The following is a 25,004-nucleotide window of genomic DNA, read 5'->3' as shown; positions in this document are numbered from 1 at the left end:
TAGAGCTCAGATAAAATTTACAACGAAAAATGCAGTATGCAGAAGGCAGATAGAAAGATTAATATGAGTACGGTATTATATGTATGTATGTAAGTTAACTCATGACTCCCACGCCGACGTACGTTCCATGTAAACATCACAATAACAGTATAAGAATTTGAAACTCACATTCTCGTCGGATAATAACTTTACCACTTTTCAACTGTTATCTATACTTTACAACTAGTTTTTATATATGGTTTCGTAAAATAAAAAAAAAAAACTGTTTTATTATTTTTCTTTTAATAGTTAGTAATAAGTTAAATAAAAAAAAAATAAATAATTGGCGCGTACACTTCTGTTAGGTGTTTGGCCGAGCTTCTCCTCTTATTTGTGGTGTGCGTCTTGATGTTGTTCCATAAATGGAGGGACCTACAGTTTCAAGCCGACTCCGAACGGCAGATATTTTTATGAGGAGCTTTTTCATGGCAGAAATACACTCGGAGGTTTGCCATTGCCTGCCGAGGGGCGACCGCTATTAGAAAAAGTTAGTCAATTATATATTCGCAAATCAGCAAACCTTTTGCCACCTCTCGATCAATTTGCTGATGCCGTTCCGCCAAAAATCGCCTGGCCGAATGTCAGAAAAGTTGTTGAGCCAGTTTTTAGGGATCTCCCTTTATATGGTTTGACAGGGAGCGGAAAAGATGGTAATGGGTCGGTGCAAGGTCCAGAGAATATGTCGGATGCTGAAGGACCTCCCATTCAAGCTCATGGAGTGCGGCTTTAACGACTTGTGCACCATGGGGCCTGGCAATGTCGTGAAGGAGTATGGTTTGACCGTTTCAATCAGGTCTTTTCACGCGGTGTAGCTGAACAATGTAGAGCTCTTTGTTGGCCATGACATTCTTTTCGAGCATTTCCCAGCGCATCATGCCCTCCCACAAATCATGATCTTCTTTGGATGCCGATCCGCCTTGCCTCTCGGCTCTGACGTATCTCTTGGAGCGACTCATCCTTTCTTTGCTTTATATTGATGTATAGGCACCATTCCTCATCTCCCGTGCCGATTCGATACAAAAAGCGTTGTTTATGACCGCGTGTTGCTCGGTGACGGGTAAGATGCTGAGAAGCAATTTGAAGGTGACGTTTTTTTGTTTTTTCGTTGAGCTCGTAAGGCACCCAGGCTCCCAATTTTCCGATAAATCCCTTTGAATGAAGGTGATTGAGAATCGTTTTATGGTTGTTCTATGTTTTGGTGACCATTCTCCTTCAAAAATGATTTGAGACATTCTTCTTCGAATACAGAAAGTCTTCCGCTATGGGACGTGTCATCGACATCATAGTCGTCATTATGAAATTTTCGTGGTTAATGGAAATAACAGTTTTCTAAGTTTTACTAGGCCTACAGCTTTTGCTAGATCTCCATTAGAGTGACTTGTTGGGCGTTGTGTTGATTTTATTTTTGCCACGCAGTGAAGTGACGTAGTAAAGAAGTGATGAGTAAGAATAAACAGTTCTAAGTATTTGAACAATGAAATATTATTTTCAGTTAATTATTATGTGTTAATTAAAAATTAATGAATTTTTAAATACGACGATAAGAAAGAGTATACTCGTAGCTTGCTCTTATTTGTTATTCTTCTTGTTGCTCTTATGCCGAAAAAATAAACTACCTGACGATGCCTTACTGAATTGATTATAAAATTGTTACTGTAAATTAAAGATGTACATATTACCGTAATATGTGGCTTAATACGGGCTCAGTGATATGAAAGCACTTAAGAGATTATTATGAGAACGAAAATAGCTACAGTATTTCCCGGATATAAGCACAATCAAAAATGCGCGAAATTCGATGTTTAACCGCGTAAGTGTTTATATGAAGGTTATATTCAAATCCTCTTAGAGCACTTACTGAGCTTATATTTAAATTCTCGGTTATAAGTCAGTAGCTATAAAGTGGCGCAGAATTAATCAGCCATCCGTTTATAATTTTTGCAAACGGTGTCGTACATTAATCATATTGTATTTGGCACTTATGAATTAGATACCTGCAGTATACAAACAGACAGGCTATTTAGTAAAAAGTTATTCAAAACCCAAATTGGATTATTGATTATTTCCCCACCTTGTACAAGTATTACGGGTGCATCTATTTAATTGAACGAGACGAACGAATACTTTTATTATTAAAATTACAAATTTTAAGTACACAGATATCAATAAACAGTTACACGCACTGACTTTTGGTTCACTTATTGGGCTTTTATACCAGTTTTAAACCGGTCCGAACGGCAGATGGTCTTTTATGATCAACCTTTTGCCATCGCCTGCCGAAATGCCACCGCTATTAGAAAACCCTTATTCCATCTTTTGGTATTTTAGTCCGGGAGCCAGGGGTCGATTTTGGACTGCGTTTTTATACCGTTAAATTCTCGACTATACTTGTGATTAGCTTTCATGAATATCGAAAGTGAACGTCAGCTGGCGCACCTGCGGTGGGTGTGATTGTGGGAGGGTACGAAACGTGTCGAACAAAAATTTCTACCAACTCATTTTATAACGGCTGAAATTTTTTTCATGTAATAGTCAGCTGCACCGAAGAGGGGGGAAATACATCAGCTGAACGCAATGATCCATTCTTGCTTCGGCTGACGGTCTTCCCACCGCTATAAACGCAGCTGGCCATCATTATTATATTTTCATATGTGTAAAAAATTATGTAAAATAATTTCTATCGGCATAAAGTAGTTTTACTTTTCAATTTTTTTACAAGTTCACCTGTTCAGCTGACGTGTTTTCCCCCCTCTACCGCGCAGCTGACTATTTTTTTTATTCTACTAAATGTCAACAAAACATGAAAAAAAATTCAGCCGGTATAAAATGAGTTGTTAAAAATTTTTTTTGACACGTTTCGCAGCATGCCACACACGTACCCCCCGTTACTGGACCAGGTGACGGTTGCTTTCGTCATCCATTGGATGGCGTCTACCTTCAGTATTAAAATCAGTCGGCATGAAATGATGAGGTCAAAATGATCCCTGGCTCTCGGACTATTTCGTGCGAGGGCATTTCCGAAAGGTTGTCAAGCATCAGCCCATTCGGCTACAGCAGTAGTTTTAAAAAGCCTGTAACTTTCGACTGAAAGATCATTGTAGGGAAGCTGAAATAGTATTATTCAATTATTTTATTACCACAAGCATTGATTTATTTATATGGATAAGTGCAGAATTAAATTTCAGTGATACGAGTGTAAGCGGAAGATGACCAATATTGCGGAAATGCTTATAAACGGGATGCTATAGGTTGAAATTTCCTACAGCTTTTCTAGTGCGCAAAATACTGTATTTAATCGTTGGGAACGTATTTCATGTATTGTGCCGCATGGAAAGAAATATTTAATTCGCCCCATTAACTGAGACAATTGTCGGCCAATGCTATTGAACATCTCAGTAATAAGAATCAGAGATCGACAGCTTAACAAACGATAACGTCCAATCAATTGATATGTTAATCATTGGCTATTGGTCATTTCACTTTTTGGTTCAGCACCAGTGAGAAGTTTGGAATATTCCACCTCACAAGTAAAGTAAAAAAGTAGTGTTTTGACACCTACTATTACCATATTACACCATAATAAAATGTTAATTTTTCTTGGGTTTCTCTCAGTCTTTAGTTTCATACACTTCAAACACAGCTGTCAAGAAAGTCCTTTCACATTTGCAGTTCATATTTTTAAGTTATATGTTTTAAAACTGGAATGTGCATCAGCTCTTTGTATAACTACTGCGCATCTATAACATCTTTAAGTTCTCATAAAATGATTCAACTTTTGAACATCGTGGTGCTGGAGTAGCTTGTGCCATTCTCCGAAAATAACGATTTTGAGCTCTACTTAACCTTCTGAGTGTTTTTGTTTTTTTGCAACTTTTTCTTTAAATATGCTCACACATTTTCTATTAGATTAATATTCGGACTTTAGGCTGGTGTATCCAATTCTTTAACAAATAAAATAAATAATTGGCGCGTACACTTCTGTTAGATGTTTGACCGAGCTGCTCCTGCTATGTGTGGTGTGCCTCTTGATGTTGTTGCACAAATGGAGGGAAGCCGATTTAAGCCGATTCTGAACGGCAGATGGTTTTTATGAGAATGATGAACCTTATGAGATGGCAGAAATACACTCGGAGGTTTGCTATTGTCTCCAGAAGGCGACCTCTATCATTTGGTTTTTCGAGTTCGGGGTTTCGCCCCCACCCACTCGTCTGCGGCGGCCGCCCTATCTTCATCCTAATACTATACTTATTTCTGCTGTATTGTTATTTACCTTTTCTGTTTTCAGAGTAAGGTGACAACACCATGCACAAAAAATATTGAAGTAAAGCTTTGTTCGTTGTTTTGAATACATTCGATACCCATAATCTAACTTCTAATTAAATTTTTTTCCTTAAAAGCAGATGGCAACGCCGACGAAACTATTGGATGAACTATATCTTAGTTTTTATAATTAATATATATTTTTGTAATATATTTCTTAATTTCCAAAAAAAAGGTGACTGCTAAAAGTATCTACTATAAATATATACTCGGGTATATATCACTTCTACCATAATCACTCAGGGCATCAATAATCGTACCCACTAATGTGAATTTATTTGAAACGGCTGGAAAGCTTCTACTATTTGTTCCACAGCTTCATTTACAAACCGAAGTTTTATTTTCCATTCAAGATTATTTATTATTTTAGGTCCAAATAAAAATATACAAGTAATTCCCTTTATTTTTTTTAATGCAAAATATACAAAGTTTAAGCGCATCGATGCCTATAAAAAATAGAACAATGCGACACTAATCTCACATCCGCCATAGTCATTATTACACCTTCATCATAACCAACAACAAGCTTCCTGCTTGACAATCGAATCACATGCGCCCATCCACATACATTCTCACGCCCATCATCTTAACAAACCCAGGATCTTTTGTGCCCTTCCCAATTTGAAAATCGTTACTCACACTCAACTGCTTCACCACCAAAACACAAAGGGCTATTTAGTCAGAAGGCGATCACTTGAATGCTTTGAAATCGAAGGGAATCACAACCAAAGCATAGAAATAAGCGCCACTCGTTTCTATTCAAAACACACAATCGAGAAAGCGTGTGCAAGTTATGAAGAAAAAAAAAATCTACTTAAAACTCTGCCAAGGAGCTACAAAAGGGAAATTTGAGGCGGGGGTAGTACTCGTATCGGAAAAGCCGAATTGATTTGTATAGACGTGTGAAAAATATTTGTGTCTTTCTATTTTTTTAAGATTTTGCAAACAAATTGCAATAATAGGCAAATATAGAATTGTGTTCGTACTCTGCAGGAAAGGGAATTGGGAGAAGGAAAGCTCCAAACGGAATCACAACACAATCAAGCTGAAAGACCTGCGCCGCATTTAAATATGCCTGAAGAAGAAGACGAAAGGAAATTCACACATAAATATTCTCACGTACATATTTAGATGAATGAAGGAAAAATGTTTTGTGAATGAGGCTAAGGCTTTTTGGCGAAGAAGTATAAGGGAAATGCGAAAGGGTGAGGAAAAAATATTCACATAAGAGGATACCAGCCAGCCGACAGACAGTCAGCCATCCATCCATCCAGCCAGCAAAAGCAAGAGAAATGAAAATATTTAGCTATCAAGTTAAGCATAAAACATCTTATTTCAATGCAGCAATCCATGGAGTACAATAACCAATTTAACAAATACTCAGAAAAATGAAGATGCCCACATGTGCCGCTTGTGCAGACGCTTAAGGGTGCATAAACAAATACACATACATTGATGCTTGATATCAAAAGAAATGTGTTGTTTGATCATGCAACGATTCCCGCTCCTTATAGCACACGAACGAACAGTCGAAAACATATCTTCGACACCGCAGCCCATCGGTGTAAATTTCTGCAAAATCTCTGAAGCTTCGCCTGTTTCTCCAATCTGCATCTAATAGCATATTGGTGGGAATAATGTGAATTCCAGAAAGTAACACATCTTATCATTTTGACTTTTATTAAGCATAGTTACCTCGATGACATCCGACATCATTTTCTTCCCAGCAAGTTTTGTTCTGTTCTAAAATCGGGGTGGATAATATTCCGTAAGAGAATAATTGGCACGCCGAAATTAAGTGACAAATTATTTGGCGGCACACCAAGAAAGTCCCACTGTTTTTAAGTATAGTGGAATTTACAACTTTGGAATTCTTCTTCTGGAATTACGTAGTTGATTGCAATAACGTGGGTGTTTTTTGCTGCCAAATTAGCAATTTCAAAAAATCTTTCGGAATGAGTTGAAATATATCACATTTTGTGGTAGCATCAATTGGTACTTCACCTTCAAGAATGTTCAACAACTGTTTCTCAAATGTGGCTGCCGATGCATTGCGCTACAAATCTGTCTCCAAAGATGCTGGTGTTGATGATGCAGGTATAAGAGGAAAATGATGATAAAATCAGAGTGCAACTGAACAACTGCGCATTTGATCGCAAATCTTCCAATCACTCCAGTGCTCCTGGCGATTTCTTATGAGTCGTGCATGGTGCTTTCGTGTCACACAATTACTGTTAAAAAAAACAATAAAATTTTTAGAGCCTTAGCAATCCAGCAACTTCAGGAATATCAAAAGTTGGAGCTCCTAAGAAATGCAAACCGAATAGAAATTTAACGCTGAATGCTCTTCCATCATCTAATAGTGTAGCCGCTGTCCCATTTTGGGAGTTTTAATTTATAAGGAATACTCTTTCAGTGCCGTTATGCATATAAAGGAAGAATAGCAATAAGCAAGTGATTTCTTTACCTTTTCAATAACTGCACGCAAATGATTAGCATTGCAATGTTTTTCTCGCACTAAATCACGATCATAAATGTTCGATGCAGTACAGCGTATCATGCCATTCCAAGTTCAATTGTTCTTTGAGGTTGATTATTTCCATATGGGTGAAAGTCCTTTGAGCTGAACATAGGTAACTAATCTAGCTAGCAAATAACAGAACTTTGTTGTTAATAAATGCAAGTTCCAAGGCGGCTTCAGGCCGGCGGGCCAATTAAAAGGTCAAAAAAATCGATTTTTTTTTCCTGAAATCAATAGCTCAGATATTCAAGAACATGAGACACAAATTTTCAGAGTTAAATTCCAAGTATTTGCAGAGCTACAGAGCCAAGCGTAGTGCGGCGTCGAGCAACCGTGCGCTTATTGTTGTAGTGTATTGTTTCTGTGTACGTCTCTTTGAAGCGCGTTTTCTCGGCTTTTCATTTTCACGATTTTACCTAATTTATGTACACGATTGCAAAAAAACTAAACGAGCTATCCATTTCATTCAAAATGCGTTATCTTCAGTATTGTTTTCTCTTCTATGTGAACTAAAAAAAACATCCAAAAACTTTTTTTAAGCGACTTTTTTACCCAGTTGAAGAGTTTTTTTTCCTTGAAAAACCACGAATTTTACGTGTTTCTCCCAATTTTCTTAGTTCACATCGAAGATAATTACATCAAAATTAATACTCTTTTTTTTTTTTTGTTTTCAGATGAAAATTGCAAGTTGTATCTTGTACAGAAGTTGGATACTTCAGTGGCAAGGCGCTCTGGGAATCTATTGATAACTCGGCTTACAATATATTGTTGGAGATTGTACAAATTTTTTTTTTTAGTTCTAATATATATTAAACTATCCCCAAAACTTCATTTCGCTAATTGTTTTTTTTTCTCATCCTACAACGCTTCGCGAAAACTACTGAATTTAGGACATTTAATTGGCCCGCCGGCCTTCAGTCAATGGTGCCCTGACGCAAATCCTCCCTAATATGGAAGGGCCCCAAGAAAATTGCAGGCATGAAATGAATCGGCTCCATAACGTGCAAGGAGCACGCCTCACATCAGTAGCTAAGCTATTGCTGACAATTGGGCGGTGATAGCAGCGGCGGGATCAGAGAAGAACGAGTTATTCTAGAACAAGCATTGGACCATCAACCATCTCCCAGCACTCTCATAAGAGATATGTGAGATATGTGCACAATCAGCAGTCAGTGGAAGGCAGCTAAAATCATGTCGTGACTCCGCCATATTGATTGGGAACATAAGGCTATACACCAACATTAGCAGTAGCAGTAAAGGCGAACCGTTTATGACTGATGACAAGCACAGCCTTTTGAGTGAAACACTCACGCCAATACCGCACAGCAGACAAGACGGTAGTGGGTTAATATAACACTATTGCAACCTATCCGATATCTCCTTTACTTTAGAACCACCTATAAACAGAGTGGAAGAATTGGGGCTATTGACGGCGTATAGCCTTCATATGCTTGCAGGAGAGGAACCTGGACGCAGGTACCTGTTGTGTCCGTGAGCGAATATAATGCAGGCTTCATAAAACACATATTTTGGATTAAATTACACTATTTATTTATTTATTTATTACTGATTTATGAACACAATCTTCTTACAAACTAATTACAACGATAAGTACAGGGTTGGCCATATTAAACTGACCCATGTGATTATTAAAAAAATATGGAAAAAGAAACATTTTTTTGTGTTTCATTGTGAAAAACATTTAATTTAGTTCAAGGAGATTCGTTTACATCACTTTTTGAATATGATATCGCGCAAGTGGTCGCCCTTAGCTCGTATAGCGTAATGTGCCCGTTTTTCGGCGTTTTCCATAGTTTTGGCCAGCGTCTCGGCCGATATGGCGGCTATTTCCCGTCGGATATTGGCCTTAAGTGCGCCTAGTGTCTTTGGCTTGTTGACGTAAACCTTAGATTTCAAATAGCCCCAAAGAAAAAAGTCCGGTGGCGTCAAATCCGGTGATCGTGGCGGCCAGTCAACATCGCCGCTTTTTGATATCTAACGGCCAGGGAACAAAGTCTTCAATAAGTTGACGGTGGCTCGTGCTGTGTGTGGTGGTGCGCCATCTTGCTGAAACCAGAAGTGCTCCATACCATTTTCACGAACAATCGGCATCACAAAATCGGTTATCATGGCCCGATAACGCTCTTGATTGACGGTCAATGGTTGGTGTTGACCATTTTCAAAGAAGAACGGCCCAATGACCATATCAGCGCAAATGCCACACCAGACTGTAACTTTTTGGTCGTGGAGAGGTACCTCTTCAATAATTTGAGGGTTTTCAGTGGCGTAGAAACGGCAATTTTGCTTATTTACGGTTCCGTTCAAGGAGAAATGGGCCTCATCACTCATAATGATTTGATGCCAAAAATCCTCATCAGTTTGGGCCATTCGGACGACAAAATTGGCATATTCCAAGCGACGAGGCTTATCGGCCGGCAACAGTTGTTGATTTAGTTGTATTTTGTACGGGAATATCCCCAAATCCAAACGAATGATACGTCGTAGAGTGGTCCGAGGGATGTCCAACTGAGCAGAACGACGATTACCTGACGTTCGCGGCGATGACTCGATACTGGCTCGTACGGCCGCGATATTTTCGTTAGATCGTCTTGGCCGCTTTTTATTTGGACGTCGGGTATTAGCCACAGTGCCGGAAGACAAAAATCTTTTGTGCATTTGCTTGATTACGTTCTTTGACGGCGCACTTTTCACTTTATTTTTTTTTCTCCACGCACGTTGCGTTTTTACAATCGAGAAGGAATTTTGAATGTACAGCTGAACAATTTCAGCGCGTTCTATTGGGGTGTACTGTTTCATGGTATAAATCTCCTTCGACTGACGCTTCCAACGCGGTATGTCATTAGCTGATCTGAAATTACAGTAAAAAGTTATAGGGTTACTCAATGGGTCAGTTTAATATGGCCAACCCTGTAGAATAACTATCGAACATGAATTAAATATGGGATAAGACCCAATCGGAACAACTAACCATACATACGCATATTTGATTATCACTGTTTATGTCTACGACTAATGAAATAATCTGCATGTAATCGATATAGTGAATCACTACTATTTTGTGGCACATATGAAACAGCAAAAAACTAAAAGGCATAATTGGTCTCCCGTAATTGGTCTAATAGAGAATCCTCATTCTCAAGCGAAACGAAATATGAGTTGAGTTTACGGTGAACTGCAATGAGAACACCACAATTTCGAATCTTAGTTCTTGCTAAACCTAAACCTTCTTGCTAAAATAAAAAATATAATTTTTTGCTACCATTTCTACCAAAAGTGATTTAATTTTTTCACTTTCTCAACCCTCCTTAAATGCTACCATTCGCAAGGGAGTGCCAAATCTCTATTATCACAAGAGATATTTAATAATTGAGTCATAGGTATAACCTATATTTTTATAAAAAAAAAGTTAGAGTACATTATCAAAACTTTGCAAAATGTCGCTGTGCTATTATTGTGCGCACCTTTGTATGGCAAGGTTGGCGAAAATCCTCGTAGCTAGTTCCTTCCCGAGGGCGCCGACTGGGCAATGGGCACCACTGGCTGCATTGCATGAGGTTAGGTTTAACCAGGTCTACCTGATTGCAATGTGGGCAGGTGATGTCTAGCTAAGGTCGATATATGACCTCTCCTTTCTCTCCGCGGTGACTAACTCTATATGTTATCCCAAGGGGTGGTCGAGGGGCTAATACAAATATCATTGCTAATAAGGTTCCTGGCGGCCAGGAATAAATCGCTATGGGTTTGAGATCCTTGAAATAAAAACTCATATGGAGGTAGACGAAGGAAACAAAGGGGTTAGGATATTAACCCAAACGTCGGTGGGAGAAGAGGCTGCTACCACCGGCGAACAGAGAAGACGGAAGCTGTGTCGCCAGCGGCCACACCTCTACTATAACGGGAGCAGGTTATTGTAGCTGTATTGCTACTGCCAACACAAAAACCAAAATCGCTATGTAGCGTGTGCCACAGCTCAAGTAGACTCGGACCTGGAAAGCAGAGCTAGCGTAAATACCGCAGAAGAAGATGCTTTACTTAACTCTCCGGTAAAACTCAATGGTGCCATTTCGGACAGTACGAAAAGACCTAGAGTAAAGCCAAGTAAGGATGGGATGAAAGCTAAGTCGCGCTACAAAGCAGCGGTCAAGATTTGCGAACGAATTGGTGGCATGGCCAATCTGACGCAAGCAGAAGCGGAAAGACTGGCATGGGCTAGGCAGGAAGTAGGAAGAGGCCGTGCATATTTTGCAACACGTGCTAGCTGTGCCGCATCGAACCCAAAGTTCGCCAATAAGGTAGAGGAGCAAATGGCCTTAAAGAGGCAGCGATCTACAGAAAGCGAAGGGAAGATGCCCAACACAAAAAGAAGGTGCAAAGGCGACGCCGTAAAGATAATCGCGATGCATTCAATCAGAGACGGTGAAAAACCATCCACTTCTAAAGCAGCGGCGACAGTCAGTGAGGTAGCCAAGAAGCACTTGACAGTGGCGGTTACTAAACGCAGTAACCCGTTGGGACGAATAACGCAGGAGCAATGGAAGGTAGTTGAAATGAAACTACTGGAGGTTCTGTTCGCAAAAATTGACGCTGATCCGAGCGTAACAGTGCCTACATTTGATGGAGCAGGTTGGTTCAGCGGCGTCAAGTTATTAAAATGTAAAGACGATCTCACTCTTATATGGGTTAAAGAAGCGGTGAAAAAACTTCAAGGCCTATGGGAAGGGGCATCTCTTGAAATCGTGGATTGGAGTTGCATACCAACGATACCGAAAGCTAAGGTGCTGATACTGCGCACGGTCAATCCAGAGTATGCTTTAAAACTCCTGCAACGACAAAATACGGATGCTCCTACCGATGATTGGAAGGTGTTGAAGGTGGCTAAATCAGCAAGTGTGGATGAAGGCCAAAACTACATCATCCAAATTAATAAAACAGCGCAGGACATTTTATATGCAAGGCTTGGGGAAATGGCGTGGGGTATTGGTAGCGTGTACCTTTGCCTCAGCCCAACAGACATTAATCAAAACACGCTGGAAACTGGGATGGTGGAGAAGGATCTCGGCATAGAAGACATCCTCGAAAACGCCCTAAATCTACGAGAAGTGAAGGAGGGTGAGCTGGAGCAGACATCCAACCCCGTGAAGGAATCGAAGCCTGATGCTGAAGGTCCTTCAAATAAATCTTTACAAATGTAAGGAAGCCTCAGTTGAGCTCCTTCAGCATTTAGAAGGGCCGACTACGATGTAGCTCTGGTCCAGGAACCATGGATTGGTTCGGGAAACCTGGTGTCTGGACTAGACTCAACAAACTACAATACATACTTCCCGATCGCTACAAACAGGGTAAGAGCAGTGGTACTCGGCAAGAAAAGTGTATGTTCCTATTTTAATACTAATCTCTCCACAGATGACCTGACAGTGCTGACAATCCAGGACTGAAAGAATAATTTGGTCAAAGAAGCCGAGCGAAGGATGCTAGCGTTTGTCGTAGGGTCCAATGGAAACTCATATCATACAATCTGGAGAAGCTCTGACATAAACGATAGAAGGGAGTCCCTATTCAATTTTATTTTACAAAGTGGCCTAGAAGTAGCAAACCGTGGGGAGAAACCAACATATATTGGGCCCACCTGAATGTTCTAGACTTAACCTTCACGAATAACCTTACGATGGTGGAAGATTGTACGCCACAGGGTGGTGTTCTATCGCCACTTCTCTGCTACTCGCTGTTAATGAGTTACTAAAGAAATTTGAAGGTACGGCATCGAAACTAGTGGCATATGCAGATGACATAGCCATAGTAGTGACAGGCAAATACCTAAATACCGTAAGCGACATAATGAATAATACACTCGCAGCAGTGCACCAATGGACAACACAGGCAGGCCTAAGGATAAATGCCGATAAAACGGATGAGATACTTTTTACTAGAAGATACAAGATCCCCTATTGGCAACCTCCGAAGCTAAACGACTAACTCTTAAAAACCACACAAAGTACCTTGCAGTAATTTTGGATAGTAAACAATCATGGAAGTACAATATATTAGAGAGGGAAAAAAAAGCCAGCAACGCACTATAGGCATGTAAAAAGATGCTGGGAGTTGCATCGGGTCTATCTCCTGCTATAATGCATTGGTGCTACTCAGCCATAGTAAAGCCAATATTACTATACGGCGCTTTGGTGTGGTGGACTGCGCTAAGAAAACCAATATATAAAAAGCCTATGGAAAGTATTCAACGTCTTGGTGCACTTTGCACAACAGGTGCATTGAGAACTACTCCAACGGCAGCGCTGGAAAGAATACTCAACTTGTCACCGATTGATATTGCGGCGGAATGCCTAGCTAAATCCGCAGTAAGACTCAGCGCGACAGGCGAATTTATCTGTAAAATATTCGGACATAGCTCAATAGGCATTAGTTATAGGGTCCAAACGGACTATATGACTCCGAAATGCAATTGGGTGAAGAAATTCCGAACAACAATAGAAGAAGAGGGGTGGAAAAAAAGGATGAAACCTAACCCAAATACTCTTAATATATTTACCGATGGCTCGAAAATGGTAGACGGAGTAGGGGCAGGGATCTATTGCGCTGTAGTATCTTTCAAGCAAAAGTCTTTGCGGTAGGAAAGGCTGCAGAAATAGCAATCGCAAACACATCAAGCAACTCCAAAATAAATATATTCGTTGACAGCCAAGCTGCGATAAAGCAATAAACTCATATGAAATTTCATCTAAAAATGTTCTAAAAAGCAGGGAAGCCATAGAGAGATTAGCCGCAGACAGACGGTTGCATACCTATTGGGTTCCCGGACATAAGGACATTGCAGGAAACGAAATTGTAGATGAGATTGCCAAAAGCGCTGTTTACAGAAAATTCGAACAAGAAAACGACATACTGAAGCCTTTAAGTACGGTATACAAAGACATCGCTGCGGACATGAAAATACGGATAGTCAGGAGGTGGAATAATCTAGCCACTTGCAGAACCGCGAAAATCATATGTACACATAGTGCAGATAAATACTTCCGATTCGTACTAGCTCTGTCTAGAAAAGAAAGCAGAACTATCGTAGGTATGCTGGCAGACCACAATTTGCTAGCGGCGCACGCATACAAGATAGGAATTACAAACAACGATAGCTGCAGGATTTGCAATGAACTAGAAGAGAGGGAAACGCTAGAACACCTTCTATATTCCTGCCCTGCATTATCTAGAACCACATTAAAATGCTTAGGAGCTTTACAATAGGAGAAGTTAGAAAACAAGTCGGGGATAGAGCTCCAAAGCTTACTTAGATTTGCAAAAAACGCAGACGTATTACAAGATGTCTACTACAAAGAAACGTAAGGGTCTAGCTCCATCTGGTAACACTAAGGTCTATGTGATGGCTTTCAGCCAGCCAGGACAACCTAACCTAACCTTACCTGTATGGCATGTTAAAAACATTTAAAAAAACATGCCATTGTTACTGACGTAAATTATTTTTTGTTTGCTCATACTGCTCAAACAAAAAACCACACAATTTACCAAAAAAATTTACCGTGCTCCTCCACAACGAGTTTCTGAATGCGCCAGTACGTTTGCTGCCTGAATTATTATTTATCCTTATGTATGGGTACTAGAATTACAAGTTAATTACTTTGCCCTGATATGTTGATAATGGAATGTTAAAATAATTAAATAGATGCTATCTCAAGCACAAAGCTTAACGCTTCATATCCAATTTTATGTTTGTTCATAGAAAGTTTGCAAGTTTTCTTCACTTAACCCTTTGCCCTTACCGCAAATACATCTACAACTACAGATCTTCCAAGTTAGGAACAGAAACAAACTTTTGAGTGTCCTCAAAATAGATAAAAAGCCGAAATATGTTTTTTTCTTACTTCTCTTTGCTCATTTTGGGCGCGAAATTTGCAGAGCTAATTGTCTGTTCGTTAGTTCATTATGAGAAGCACAAAAATGTAACACAAAAGCTATGTAACTGAAGTGCACCTTACCTAGTGTAGGAATGAGTATATTTTCCAAGTGAAAAACTTTCCTGATTACAATCAACAAAGAAATAAAAATATTAATTTAAGTAAACTTTCGGGAATCTAAGAAGCGAGTGCGAATCACAGCGCCGCACAGTGGGTAAAGAATGGAAAAATTATATTTGTAATGGTCAGTTTTTCTCGTTTTTTATTTATTAAAAAATAAATAATTGGTGTACACTTCTGTTACGTGTTTGACCAAACTCCTTCTATTTGTGGTGTGCGCCTTGATGTTGTTCCACAATTTCTTTTTATTTATTACTTATACTTATTATTTCGTGATCCGGTTTTACAAGATTTGGTAGCAAATATAATTTCAGGTTTGACAACTTAACTAATAAAGTGACGGAACTGAATATTTTTTATTAATTTTTTCTTGGTAATTAATAAATTTTAATTGATATTTGTAAACTTATCTATCGCTCCCATTATGGCATAGGGCGGTAACGAATTCCTTCCAACGTGTTCGATTTAGCGCAAGACACTTAATTTCGCGCCAAGTTCCCCAACTTCTACTTTCAGGATGCACCGACCGGATCTAAGTTACGCTAAGTCTACCTCTTCTCCGAGTACCTTGTCTTCTGCTTTTATGTAGGTATCACCGATCCAGTTCCATTTTCGGCATTTTATTTCCGGAACAATCGGGCTGCAGTTTGTTATGCGGTAAAGCTCTTGGTTCAAAATTATGTTTGGCTAAAATTTTATATATTTACCTATATCCCGCGCAGGTATTTATTGATACATGTTGGTATTTTGCTTGATATTGTCTGCGTACACCGTTTTTGGGTGTTGGCCGAGCTCCTCCTCCTATTTTTGGTGTGCGTCTTGATGTTGTTCCACAAATGGAGGGACCTACAGTTTCAAGTCGACTCCGAACGGCAGATATTTTTATGAGGAGCTTTTTCATGGCAGAAGGTTTGCCATTGCCTGCCGAGGGGCGACCGCTATTAGAAAAATGTTTTTCTTAATTTTGGTGTTTCACCGAGATTCGAACCTACGCTCTCTCTGTGAATTCCGAATGGTAGTCACGCACCAACCAGTATAGTATACATACAATATAAATATTTAATTTTAAGCAATTTTTATATTTTTTTTAACTTTTCCAACCTTTTGTTGTGAAATAGCATTAATTATTTCTGTACTAATTAGAATTAATATCTAATCTATTCCAACTGAAATTATCTGCAATTCCTTTTGTAATGACTTATTCTACTAACACGCTAATTTTTCTTCGAAAATGTGCAAGCATTAGAAATCATAAATAGTGAAGGTAACTAACTTTTAAAAAATATGGCAAATGAGGCTGCTAGCTATCCCGAATCCATCTCCTGAGATTTTCATTAATTTTTTGTGTTAGCTAATATTTTCGAGAAGTCCAATTATTTTTGATATTTTAGGTGGTACAAAATTACTCACCCTATCGAAAGATTTACCAATTTGCAAATGACGTCGTAAATTTAGCTTTTTTAACAATTTTAACTATCATCAGGCTATCTAATGTTGTACAGTCTATCTAATAGAAACGTGACAAACTGCTTTGCAAGGGCTTCTATATAGTAATAAATATAAATATAATATAATATTTATTGTACGCAATGTATTCAATGAAACGTATAGTCCACCATTATTTATTTAATTTCAGAAATCAATAAACAATTGTTCTTACTGATTACTTACTACAAAAAAAAATTTAACAAAAAAAAAAGAACAAAGTCGAATTACAATTTTTCTTACTTATTAAATACTATAAAAATATTGTTATTAAAAAGTTTAATTACAATAGAAAGTTTATCTGAGCAGAAAAACATAGTTTAGGTAATGTAAAATCAAATTAAATAGAATTTGAGATCTCATTGAGTTCATGAAGAAAGCGAACTATAGGACGTAAACCTATTCAAATGGATTATATTACGTAAAGATTTGGAAGAGACCGAAAAATTAATCATTTCAATTTCCTATTTAGCTATATTGGTTTCACATCTTTGAGTCATATTTTGCGCTAATTTCTGTGCAAGTTGTGAAGGTGATCGGCTCCAAATCGTTTGCATTGCTAACTGTCTGTCTATCCATATTTGATTTCCTACGAGTTTTTGCTTAACTTTTGCCCAAACATTTTCAATAAGCTTGACATGTGGTGACTTTGAAAGCCATTCCAGCACTTCAACCGGCTTTGACAACCTTCGCCTTCGATGTTTGGGATCGTTGTCTTCTAGAGGCTAGTTCTTCCAAATATCTTCGCAGTTAATTGCAATGACCTTCTTGGTCAATTTTATTCTTTAAAATTGCATTCAAATTGGTGGTAAAGACAAATAAATGGCCAAATCCTTTGTCGGAGAAAAACACCAAACATGAATCCTAATTGGATGTGTAACAGTTGTCAACTATCGGCAGTACACAAGAACCGATGTATGCAGCTATTCGCCTAAAGGGAAATTTTCTGTTCTGAATTTGCCTTAGCCCATGCAAGTCTTTTTTCAATGTGCTCCGGAATTTGAAGCCTTCTGTACGTAAACGTCCTCGAATAATATCTTTGGATATCATGATGGAAAGAGTAATGAGATGGCCCCTATTGTGGTATCGTTACTTTGCTCTCAGTGAATTTGACATTGAGTGACGTCATGTTAGCACTATGGCCAGATTACCTTTTTTGTAACTTGATGTAGCATTTTGTTTGTTATTTAGTCTCGGAATTTTAGTTCTTTCTTCATGAATTCTTTCTAGTCTGTTCTAATTAAAACGTAATCTTTATAAATTTGTAAAATATACATTTTTTAAAAATTAGTTCAATAATTCAGTCAGTTTTATTTAGCTTTACTTTTTTTAACATCTGGTCACATTGCCCGCGATTGCGGTTCACAAATATGTGCTTGCATAAGTCTATATACATATGTTTGTAATATTTAATTAAATTAAAGTTAAATATTTCAACATTTTTATAGCAATAAAAACATAGTGAGGGAGCACCGAGCAACGGACTAAGTACACTGCCTCCACCATCCATCTAGTGGCACCATCCATTCAAGGCACTTCCACCTGGCGCAACTCTATCAACACAAATAAAATTCATATTCACGCATTGTATAATCTTAACGGCGACAGTGTTCTTTACATTTTTAATTTCCAACTTTTTCTTCTTCTCCTTCCAGCAGTCAAATACCTCTCTCACTACTGCAGTGCTGCCTAGCTTTGGATATAAAAACGCACTAAAATGCCCATTTAAAGAAAATAAAATACCAAATTTGTATTGAATTACTTAACCCTTTCGGTACGGAAAGCCGCTAACGGAAATACAAATTATTTTATATGTTTAATAGTTGCAATGGGTGAAATAAAAGTATTTTGTCCCATCAAAATTGTATTCGGTTAAAAAGGGGCGGTGGGAGGGGCTGGGACATATATGTCCCCTCAGTATTTTTATGGACACATTTGTCCCGTTTAGTATTTTATGATCCAATATCGTTTTATATAAAAGATTGTTTTATTATGAATTCAACATATATTTAGTTTCAGTAAAGTGAAAAGAAGAAAACAATGAGCAAGTAATACAGTATAAAAAAATTGGTTTTTACTTATGGTAAGGAGCAAACAAGAATACTGATGGGACACATACGTCCCACCAGGATAAAAATGCCAGTAATTTTTTATATAACACAAAACCTTTTACTTACTTACCTCAATATAATAATAGAGCACTAGCACAATAAATAAATATATTTTCAGTAAACTTTGAAGAAACCACGAAAAATCGCAAAAAAACCTATCACTTGCAAAATTCGCGTCCACTTTTGCGTTTGTTTTTTGACTAATGAACACGTGTTTACCATTTAACTTCAAATAACGGAAGGAAATACCGTTAAGAATGGCATTGACTACGAAATGCGACAAATAAAGTCCATTAAATTCGCTTAATTTCCAGGCTAGGTATCTTCAAACATGTGCCGGGACATATAAGTCCCGTTCGGACCGAAAGGGTTAAAGAACTGCAAGAAGCTGAATAGGAGTAAGTTCTTGACTACCACTAAGGAACAACTGGACACGCAAGTTAGACACTTAGAAGGGTCCTATCAGACTGCCTTCAAAGTGGCCTGTCCAGTATCCTTTAGCAAGAAAGACTTTCCTCCCTGGTGGAGCAAGACGCTGACCGACTTGAAAGAGAAGGTTAGGAGAGTCTTCAACAAATGTTACCAAATAAGAAACTTTCAAGATTACCGGGAAATTTTGAAAGTTTATAAGAAAGCCATTAGAGATGCGAAGCGCAACTCTTGGAAAGAGTACTGCGAATCCATCGAATCCGTAAAAGACTCGGCCAGACTCAGCAGGATCCTATCTAAGGACCACTCCTGTTAAACTCTTGTCAAAAGAGAGAACGGGGAGTGGGCTGAATCTGCAGGCGAATCCTTAAAAATCCTTATTGATGCCCATTTCCCGGAAAACTTTATTGATCCGGTCTGAAACGAAGACGCGAACCTGCAGGAGGGGTTACCTGTGATGTCCCTGACACCGGTCTTGTCCGTCATCAGAATAAACTGGGCAATCGAGAGTTTTTCCCCTTTCAAATCTCCAGGCATCGATGGTATCATGCCAGTAATGCTTCAGAAGACTAAGACCGTGGTGGTTCCCGTTCTTCAAAAGATCTTCTTGGCGTGTGTCTCGTTGAACCACGTTCCTGCTAGCTGCAAGAAAACCAAAGTGGTCTTCATTCCTAAGACAGGAAGGAGGGGCCACGTCCTGGCCAAGGACTTCAGACCTATAAGTCTTACCTCCTTTATTCTCAAGGTGCTTGAAAGAGTGATCGACTGTCACATCCGAGAGCACTGTGAAACCAGACTTTCTCCAGCCCTGCACGCCTACCGAAAAAGGAAATCTACCGAGTCAGCCTTACATGAGGTAGTAGGGACTGTAGAGAAATCTCTGAAGGGGAAACAATTCACTTTGGCGGCCTTTATAGACATAGAGGGCGCCTTTAATAACATTACGGCGGAGTCAATTGTCACGGCTCTAAACAGGCTAGGGGTAGAAATACCTATCTACCGCTGGATCTCGTCCCTACTTGGTGGTAGGGAAATAAATGCGGTGGCAGGAGGGACTAGAATCATCAGATTCGTACATAGGGGCACACCGCAGGGCGGCGTCCTCTCGCCTCTCCTTTGGCTAGTAGCTGTAGATGAAGCCTTAACTCGTTTAAACAGGGCGGGGGGGGGTAAAGGTGGTAGCATATGCCGATGACTTCGTCCTGATGGTCTCAGGTCCCTTCCCATCAGTAATGGCTGAAATTTTGGAAGGTGCACTGGTTACACTCAGCAGATGGGCCGCCAGTAGCGGTCTCAGAGTCAACTCTGACAAAACGGAGTTGATGCTATTCACCAGAAAATACAAGCCTCCACCTTTTAAGCTTCCTAGACTTAACAACCAGTGTCTTACACTTTCATCGGAAGTCAAGTATTTTGGTGTAATACTTGACCCCAAGCTCCACTGGAAGCTGCACATAGAAAATCGAGTTAAGAAGGCCAATATAGCCTTCTACGCCTGTAAATTTATGTTCGGCAAAAAATGGGGTCTCAAGCCACGTGTCGTACTTTGGATGTACAACTTAGTGGTTCTGCCAATTTTGACATACGGTTGCCTAGTTTGGTGGGTAGCTCTTCAGAAGGGCTACAACTCCACTAAATTAGAGAGAGTGCAGAGAACTGCATGTGTGGGCATCACTGGTGCCTATAGAACATGTCCCACCGCTGCGCTCAACATCATTCTCCACTTAATTCCTGTGGATCTGCAGGCTGAAGGAGTTTGGCCTTTGGAGGCAACTTCCTGTAGGACATAGCAGCATCTTGAAGCAGATCTCCCCTTCTTTCTCTGATTTCACACCGACCTCTCCATCCCCAAACTGTGCTTTGAGGGTTGTGCTAGGGCTATCTTTCCGAGCAGGCAAGATTGGAAAGAGGGGAGAGTTGGTGCGGATATAGATGCCTCTGTTTTCACTCACGGATCCAAAATGGAGTCTGGAGTGGGAGCGGGGGTCTACTCTAAATCAGCCAGCATTTCGGTCTCCTTTAACACTCATAACGAAACATCGGTCAAAATGACCGATAGTGAATTTCGTGCTGGAATAGTGGCTAAACTGCTTGACCTTGACAGCTGCCCCTCCTCCTACCTTCCTCCCTCCCCCTACCATCGCCACTGAACAGGTTTTCATTTAGTTGGCGTGATGCTATTGTCTTGTGCACATCCCAAGTTCGATTTCGGTCGGTCAGATTTACCGTGTGTTTCGCTTACCCGCTGGTGACTATACTTTTTTAGTTATAAACTGTAACATTTCACACTTTTATCATAAAATGGCTAGTCGTGATTTCAGTAGAAGTGTACGGCCTACTGACCCGGACTTTGGTGATCGGATTCAAAGGTTGATGGCTAATGCAGACAGTGATAACGATAGTGATTTCAGCGTGATCGACGATTCAGATGCCGATCCGGACTTTGTCATCTCAGACCACGAGGACCAAGTCATACCAGGAACACCTAGTTCTTCAGAAAGTGAAGAAGATGATGTTGTGAATCTACATAATAATGTGGACAACATAATAAATGCAGTTGCTGAAGGAATTGATCATCTTCCTGAGTACTTTTTGGAGCAAATGAAAAAAAATGAAACCGGGCCTCCAAATGCATGGAAAAGTGACCCACCTCCAAGAAATGTACGAACTCCAGCCAGAAATATTATTTTGACTAGACTACCAGCAATGAGACCAACTGCAAGATCTTTAGGCAACAATCCTGAAAAGAAAGAAGTCTGGAAACTATTTTTTGATGACGATATCATTTCGAAAATAGTTACACATACTAACATCAAGTTGGCAAGTGTTCGGTTGAATCTTTCAGCAAATACTAATCAAAGCAACTACCGAGACACTGACATGGAAGAAATTCAAGCTCTCATTGGCTTGTTACTACTGGCATCGGTTCTTAGATCAAATGATGAGAAAATGAAATCCCTTTTCACTAAAGATGAATGCAGTCGCCCAATATTTCGTGCGACGATGTCTGAAAAGCGCTATGAGATACTCTTGGGATCGTTGCGATTTGATGATGCACAAACACGTGCTCAAAGAAGAAATGATGATAAAGCTGCTGCTATTTCCGAAATATTTTACAAAATCATTTCAAATAGCCAGGCAGCTTACAGCCCATCTGAGTTTGTAACAGTAGATGAGATGTTGGTTCCCTTCCGAGGGCGTTGTGCATTCCGAGTCTGCATGCCTAAAAAACCTAAAAAATATGGCATAAAGGTGATGTGTCTGACAGACGCCAAGACGTCATATCTAGTGAATGCCTACATCTATACTGGTAAAAACAGCGATGGCGAAGGATTGAGTGAAAAGGAACAAGAGATGCCGGTAGCTGTTCAATCTCTTACAAGATTATGTAAAGTTATTGAAGGCAGCAAACGCAATGTTACCGCCGATAATTGGTTTACCTCGTTGGATGGTGTGGAGCAACTTGGAAAAATGAAACTGACATACGTGGGCACTGTCAGAAAGGACAAAAGAACTATCCCTGAAGAGTTTCAAGCCTGTCGAAGACGGCCTGTTGCCTCTACACTGTATGGCTTTCGAGGAGAAATGACACTCTTATCTTTTGTGCCAAAACAGAACAGATCAGTTTGTCTCATATCTACGTTTCACCATTCCATTGAAACAAATCAGAACAAGAAGAAACCTGAGGTGATTAGTTTCTACAATGAAACAAAGTCAGGGGTAGATGTACTGGACATGAAGTGTGCAGTGTTTACTTCCAGCCGAAAAACTAGAAGATGGCCACTTGCAATGTTTTATCGCCTAGTGAACATTGCCAATGTCAACAATGTCATTGTGTATATGAGCTACTCCGGCACTCATATGACAACCAGATTTGAGTTCACAAAGCGTTTAGCCCATGAGCTGATTGTTCCGCATCTTCAGAAGAGGCTTGAAGGTGTGGTAAATCTTCCACGGGACTTGACTGTTGACATCAAGAAGATCCTCGGTGATAATCCAGATCCTCTACCAGCTGCAGGTGCTCTTACCGACCGATTGGAGAAGCGGAAAACCTGTGGGAAATGTCCGCCAAGCAGTGACAGGAAGACACAACACAAGTGCTTCAGATGCAATGTGCCAATCTGCGGGAGCTGTCAAATCCGGTCCTGCTTTGAATGTGCCGCTTTGTGAAAGATTTGTTGAAAAGTGAGTAAAGTACAGTAATTTGTAAAAATGTTATGTCGTTCACATGATTAGACTGAGTTTCTACAATATGCTTCAATTTATAATTTGTATTCAAGCTTTATAGGTTTCGTTAATTTCAGTTTCATGTTTTTTTTAATGATTGACATGTCAATTATGTAAAATAAAAACTTTTTTTGATTGTAAATGCTTAATAATTATTGTAGTACCTTATTATTTACCTCATTTTAACTGAAAAAAAACATAACAATAAAAAAAACATAAAAAGTAACGATTTCGGTCAAAATTACCTTATGTTTCGCTTAGTGTCACAAAAATCATGTTTCGTTATAAGTGTTAAACTGCCGGAGACAAGCAGCGTCTTTCAAGCAGATGTCTTCGCGATCCTGCAGGCATGCAAAATGCTTCGGGATCGCTATTGGGAGGGAGACATTAATATTTTTTCCGATAGCCAAGCTGCAATCAAGGCACTGTCGTCGCCGTATTGCAGCTCTCTTCTTGTGAACTCCTGTAAGGAGGAACTTAAACGTCTCGAATGTGCAGGAAACATTTCCCTCATCTGGGTTCCTGGGCACAGGACTTAGTGGGAAATTAAATTGCCGATGAGCTTGCCAGGAAGGGAGTGGCAGAACCGAATCCAGCTGCCCTCTTCTCAGACATCGGTATTCTCTTGGCCATCGTTAAAGGGAAACTACACAATTTCTTTCTAAGAAAAGCGCAAGACAGATGGAGGTCTGTCTCATCGTGTGCCATTTCAAAAGCACTATGGCCTCAATACGATATAAACAGAACGCTTAAGGTGATGGGAACCCCCCGCCACTCAATTTCCAAACTCATTGCGGTGATCACTGGCCACTGGGTGATCGTCACTCACGCGGAGAAGCTTGGAACTCCGTACAACCCCCATTGCAGAAGCTGTGGGGATCCTACAGAGAAAGAGACTGTGGATCACTTTCTCTGCAAATGTCCGGCTTTGGCGGCTAGGCGCTTGAGATTTCTCGGCGTCCCCTTTGGGGATGACTTGATGAAATTCTCCAGCCTAGATCCCTTTTCTCTCCTCCGCTATATCAACAGCACAGGATGGCTGTAGGCGGTCTTATCTCCTCCCTTAATCCTTTCACAGGTAGTGGTCCACTTTATGGTATCAAAACGGCACGTAAGTGCTACTTGTAGCGTACCTGGGGTACTCTTGCCATCTTACCTACCTAGCTACCTACCTACTTAAAGAACTTTGTATGTGTGACAAATTGTCTTTTTGAATATAACATACATATGTATGTGTTATGGTTATGTACAATTTAATTTATGAGTTTTTTGTTAAAACAGCACAAAATTTGTTGCGAAGAGCAAATGCTTGGCAACACTGCACAACTCAGCTAAAGTGACGGTACGCACTCTCTGATAAGCATAATCTTGTTTCTACCATTCTTGTTTGGATATATTAACACCACTTTTCATTAAAATTGCTTCAGTTTCACGCAACGATAAGTTCGGCTTTGTCACAAACACATCAATGATCTTCCGATCTTGCTTTCGAAAGTATTTTTTTTTTGGCCTTGTCCACGTTTTTAACATCGGTGTAACATTGCTCCCATTTGCTTACGAACTTTTTCGACTTCCTCAAATATTTTTCTGCAGATGCACGTGACAGTTTTGGACCTCACAGAAACATGTTTCAAACATGTTTTTATAAGTGGAACTTATTTTGTACAATCAACGTACGCTTCCCAAATTTCTCACAAAACTAACAAATTGCACAATATGTATTGCGAAAAAGATACGCCTATTTACATATTTCTGAAGGTAGATTTGCATGGGAGATAAGCGTAAAATTAACCGATTACAACCATTTTAAGT

General features: G+C 39.6%; 1 protein-coding gene across 1 annotated transcript; it reads left to right on the top strand.

Moving 5' to 3' along the window:
* The first annotated feature begins 21,266 nt into the window (after positions 1-21,266).
* On the top strand, positions 21,267-23,135 carry LOC128861978 (piggyBac transposable element-derived protein 3-like). The gene has a single exon (XM_054100354.1). The coding sequence runs from the start codon at positions 21,267-21,269 to the stop codon at positions 23,133-23,135; it is 1,869 nt and encodes a 622-aa protein (XP_053956329.1).
* The last annotated feature ends 1,869 nt before the right edge of the window (positions 23,136-25,004 follow it).

The sequence above is a fragment of the Anastrepha ludens genome, chromosome 4 (assembly GCF_028408465.1).
Source record: "Anastrepha ludens isolate Willacy chromosome 4, idAnaLude1.1, whole genome shotgun sequence".
NCBI lineage: Eukaryota > Metazoa > Arthropoda > Insecta > Diptera > Tephritidae > Anastrepha > Anastrepha ludens.
This window is presented reverse-complemented; position numbering and strand designations above follow the sequence as displayed.